Consider the following 5501-nt stretch of genomic DNA (forward strand, 5'->3'; position numbering starts at 1 on the left):
TAAATAACCCAGTAATGTTTATTCCCCGGGTTATAGTAAACCAGAAAATTTTCCTTTATCTTGTTGTAGGCTTCAATTTACCCAATGGCACCCAAAGCTGTTAAACCTCCGGTTACCTGCAACTGGGTCCCATCCATTGTTACAGAGAGCAAACTGTCCGAGTTTGTAAAGTCTGGCCATCTGCCCAAGAAGGATGTCATGTCTTATCGTGCTCCTGAACCGTCTGAAGAGAAACCTCAACCCAAGGAAGGGTAGGTGATCATTTTTACCGATCACATGAGCCGGGGATTTGCTCCTCCCGGTTCAAAATTCTTTAGAGACGTTCTGCACTTCTTTGACTTAAGACCTCAAGACATCAGGCCCAATTCCGTGTCAAATATCTGCAACTTCCAAGTTTTCTGTGAGGTCTACCTTGGAGAAGATCCCAGCCTACTTTTGTTCAGGGAATTGTTCTATTTGAACCGGCAGAATGAGCGCGCCAACGGACCCAGTCTAGAACTTGGTGGCATCTCGATTCAGCGACGGAGAGACTGCCTTTTCCCTTATGCTGAACTGCCGAGTCATCCAAAGGATTGGAACCAAACGTGGTTCTACTGCCAGGACACTTCTCCGGCTGGTGAAAACCCGCTGCCCGGCTTTCGCGCCTTGCGCCTTGAATCCAACCACCCGTTGCCAGACAAGTTGACTGCTATTGAACGTCTGTCACTCACCCCCACTATTAAGAAAATCAAAGCTCTTTTGGGGAATGGTTTAGATGGCATCGACCTGGTCCGAGTCTGGGTTGCTTGGCGAGTGATTCCATTAAGCCGCCGCCCCGGCTTAATGTGTACTTACTCAGGCGAAAAGGATGACCCACTGCGTCATAGTCCTGACGACTTACCAGTTGATGCGATGGAAGCTACAACCCAGTCTTTGCTGAAAGAGGGCACGGTGACTAGTAATGCCTTTGGCTTACTTCCTTTACTCATAACCCTTTATCCTTATTCATAGGCAAATAGCGACTTCTGGAAGGTCAAGTATGACCATGAGGCTGCCAAACAAGCCAGAGCGGCAAAAAGAGCCGAAAGAAAAACCGCTAAGACTGGAACTTCAAGAAAGAGGAAACCCAGTGCCTCAGATATGATGAAACTGGATGATACTGATGATGATGAAGAAGAGGTAACTCCTAATTCCTCTGACTCTTTTATCATCATGTTATCGGCATTAATTCCTTTCAGGAGGATAGAGGCAACAGCCAAGCTGTTGAAGAGGTAACTATAATCTCCTCCGACTTAGAGCCTTTACCGAGATTGAAAATCCGAAGAGTGACCCGGAAAGTAAGATTTTCACATCCTTTAGCTTACCAAGACCCTCAATTTCTTTTGAAGCAACAGATTTATGAGAGCCGGAGGCAAACCCGGACCAGCAAAGACGCGGAACTCTCCTCCGGCTTACCTGATGTGACCAGGAAGCGCCAGGCTGAGGTTATCTCCGATTTACGTCTTCTTTTTCCTTTGGCGGGTTTCATTCGTCAGCCTCTCAATTCCTCTGACTCCAACTATGAGGATACTTCACCTTCCTCCGGTGAGTCTATGCAGTCCAACATGCCAGCCTTCAAAACTGCTCCCGGGTAATATGAAATTGTTGTACCTTATGCCTTATTTTACTCATATTTTTTGTATTTAACATGTCTACCTTTTCCACAGTGTGCAAGTAAAACCCAGCAAAAGGGCAAAAAAGAATAAGCCGCCCCAAGAGCCGGTTGTGACTGAACCAGAGCTGGGCACAGCTGCTCCTGACGCCTCTGCTCATGAGCCGCCGCCTCAACCATATCATGATGTTCCTATATCTTCCTCTGACCCGCCTACTGAGCAAACCCTCAACGATTCTGATAACCCGGAGGCTCCTAGCCCCTCCAAGGCAGATGATCCGGAAGTTGAGATTCTCAAGGCTCGGTTTGTTGAGCCGGCACAGCCAACTGTACTTGCCAAGTGTTCTGCTAAAGAGGAATTGTTAGAACGCCGAAAGGCCAAGCTGGACGTCACTGACTATACTCATTTGAGTATTGGAGAGATCGTCTCCGGCTATATCAATCAAGTACATGGCAGCCGTGACCTGAAAATTGACATGGTGAAGCAGATACATCAAAAATCTGAGGTATGACTTATGCTAGCTTTCTTTAGCCATACTTACTGTACCAGCCCCCAAGTCTATTGCTTATAAGTAAATATGTTGTAGACTTTAGAAAATTGCCGAGCACTGCTTATCCGGCTTAGGAAAAAGACATTTAACCCGGTTATAGCACTTGCGATACACATTAGCCCCCAAGTGCCAAACATCTTTGCTTGCAAAGTGCTTGGGACTTAATTTCCGTGAACCAGAGTAGTAATTGAAAGTTCTTCAGTATACATTAGCCCCCAAGTGTCAAGTACCTTTGCTTGCAAAGTGCTTGGGACTTAATATTATTTACCGTAATCTTGACTACTATCCGGTGCAGTGTAGGCCATCATAAGTCAATTTGAATCAGAGATTGTTGACCTGAAGAACCGCGTGGCAGCCCAGGAGATTGAAACTCAAAAGGCTAATTCCAAATTTGAATTCAGCGTCTCTAAACAAGAGAAGCTGAAGAAAAAATTTGAATCGGAGAAGAAAATTTGGGCTGATGAAAAGGCCGCACTGGTGACCTGGGCCGAGACAGCAGAGGCATCGATTGCGGAAGCAACGGCCGAACTGTCCGACTTAAAGCGCCAGATATCTCGAATGGTCTCATCAATCTTTGGTGAGTGACTTACTCAAACCTTAAACACTGCAAAACTCCTTTAATGACCATTTCAGTTGTTTCCTCTGACTCACCTTATGCTTAATAACGCAGGCCCCAGGAGCACAAAACTCAAGCAGAACATGGTGATCAAGCTGAAGGCGGTTTATACTCTGGTGGAACAGCTCTACACCGGGTCACAACATGCTCTGGCCGTTGTGGCTTTATCAAATGATGTTCCCTATCTCCTACAAGATGTGCTGAAGCGGCTTGTTGTGCTACCTCAGTGAATCCAAGAGTTAAGATGAGCATCTGCAAGAGCCGGAGCTATAGCCGCATTGAGCCGGGCCTGGGCGTGGCTTCCAGAACTAGACCCCGCTGATATTGCTCTTGGGTATCCAAGTTTGAAGGAAGATGGCACCGTGTTTAATGATAAGGACTTCACCGCCTGTGTGAAGGATATACGCCCGATGGCTACTCTTATTGGGAACGACACTGACCTCACCATGTGTCAGCCGGGTTATGACAAGGAGAATCGGAGAATCCCCACGCCGCATTATGATGATGTCAGCTTGATCCCTCCAACCCGTAAGCACACCTTTGCCCCTGAAGTCGACCCAACCGGTTTAATAGATGATGAAGCTGAGTTTGAGGCCTTGAGTGGCATTGACTGGGCCTCATCATCCTTCTAGGACAAAGCGGCCGGCGGAGAGGCGGAGAAGGATAACCCGGAAGCTTAAAGTCAACCCCAAGAGTAGATTTCCAGGCGCCACCTGATTATGTCGTTGTAGAAAAACAATGCCGCATCATTCAGACTCGGGAGTCTTGTAATAGAGTAGAAAATACTTTGAGTTTTGCTATGCCTTTGCGCATGCTTATGTCCCTTAATACTTGCATAAGCCGCCGTTATTAGGCACTTTGTAGTTTATATGAATGTGTTATGTCCTTTGCAGAAATACCTTGCATTGCCCTGTGATGCTTACGACTGCTTTTCCGGCTTATATAAGCCAACCCCCGAGGGTAAGTTTAATTCCTGAAAATTGGCACATAAAAGTTCACCTGGTACTTAACAACCTGATGTAACCAATATTAATCCTGGAGGATTGCAATGTATTCCATTGTATTTTCAAGAGGGTCGTAAGATATCCAATGTTGATACCTGTAAAATATGATAAACAAAATTCAAGGGTTCCTGATTCGAATACGATCAGTGAACCGTTCCAACGGGGTTGAGCTAAGATTCGGATACGATCTGTTAGCCCCCAGTGGCTGTGGCGATGCCGATCAAGTGGGTATCGACAGCTATGTTCTCTTCGGTTCGAATACGACCTATGTTTGAACAGGAAGCCCCCAAGTGACCATAAGAGTTGTTTAATGATGCTGATTCGAATACGATCCACGTCAGACCCAAAGGGGTTAAGCTATGATTCAAATATGATCAAGAAGCCCCCAAGTGGGTTTGGCAGTATGCCGATCAAGTGGGTATCGACAGCTATGTTCTCTTTGGTTCGAATACGACCTATGTTTGAACAGGAAGCCCCCAAGTGATCACAGCTAGATTCAGATATGATCATAAGCCGGACCAAAGGAAGGCCGGATTCAGATATGATCCGCTTCTCCTTGGTTATCTCCACCACCTGACAAAGAAAACACATAAACCTTTGTTGGGAGTGGAAAAAAGGACAGAGGTCCTGCTTTATTGCTTTATGTAATATACATAGTATAAGTATATACACATTAGAGCCGATGGCTCAAGTATAATAAGGCCCAAGATGAGCGATATTCCACGGCCGACGGGTCTCCTCCTCCGACTTACGTGAGTCTTTGTGCTCCCGAATGTCGATAAGGTAGTATGATCCGTTGTTCAGATTCTTGCTGACCACAAAGGGTCCTTCCCAAGGAGGGGATAGCTTGTGCATGTCAAATTGATCCTGGATGAGTCAGAGCACTAAGTCGCCTTCCTGAAAGGTTCTGGACCTAACCCGGCGGCTGTGGTAGCGGCGCAGGTCTTGCTGGTAAATCGCCGAGCGGGCTATCGCCAAGTCTCGCTCTTCATCCAACAGGTCAAGTGCGTATTGCCGAGCTTTTTCGTTGTCTTCCTCAACATAAGCCGCCACACGGGGTGAGTCATTACGGATGTCACTTGGCAGGACCGCCTCTGCTCCATACACCATAAAGAAAGGCGTGTAACCCGTAGATCTGTTAGGTGTAGTATTGATGCTCCAAAGTACAGAAGGTAACTCCTCCACCCAACAACCCGGCGTCCGCTGCAAGGGGACAAAGAGCCGGGGCTTGATACCCCTCAAGATTTCTTGATTAGCTCGTTCTGCTTGACCATTGGATTGAGGGTGAGCCACAGCTGAAACGTCAAGCCGGATATGCTCTCGTTGACAGAACTCTTCCATAGCTCCTTTGGAGAGTGAGGGAGTCCTGGATTAGGGGGTGTTCGGGTAGCCGGACTGTACCTTCAGCCGGACTCCAGGACTATGAAGATACAAGATGATGAGGACATCAATAACATTGTTACACCCACAGCCCCTATTGTTACATATACTGGACCAATTACTAGAGCTCGCGCACGCCAATTAAATTACCAGGTACTTTCGTTTCTTGGTAATGATTCTAATGTTCATGAGATTATGATGCTGCCTAAATTGGATACATTTGTTTTGCTTTCAAATGAAGGGCCTAGCTTGGAGAAGGATGAACATTGGAGCAAGAACACGCATGGAGTTGATGGCATGCGCAAGGGGATCAAGAACGG

The 5501-nt window shown here is 46.7% G+C and overlaps 1 protein-coding gene across 1 annotated transcript; it reads left to right on the forward strand.

Annotated features, from left to right (window-relative positions):
- Window positions 1–891: 891 nt before the first annotated feature.
- Window positions 892–3429, forward strand: LOC147985019 (uncharacterized). Its single transcript, XM_087541368.1, has 7 exons — window positions 892–930; window positions 991–1158; window positions 1218–1609; window positions 1686–2136; window positions 2482–2758; window positions 2852–3023; window positions 3141–3429. Exons 1-7 carry the CDS (start codon window positions 892–894, stop codon window positions 3427–3429), a joined length of 1788 nt encoding a protein of 595 aa, XP_087397494.1.
- The last annotated feature ends 2072 nt before the right edge of the window (window positions 3430–5501 follow it).

This window comes from Triticum urartu, chromosome 2A, assembly GCF_056163025.1.
Source record: "Triticum urartu cultivar PI428250 chromosome 2A, HENAU_Tu73, whole genome shotgun sequence".
Lineage (NCBI taxonomy): Eukaryota > Viridiplantae > Streptophyta > Magnoliopsida > Poales > Poaceae > Triticum > Triticum urartu.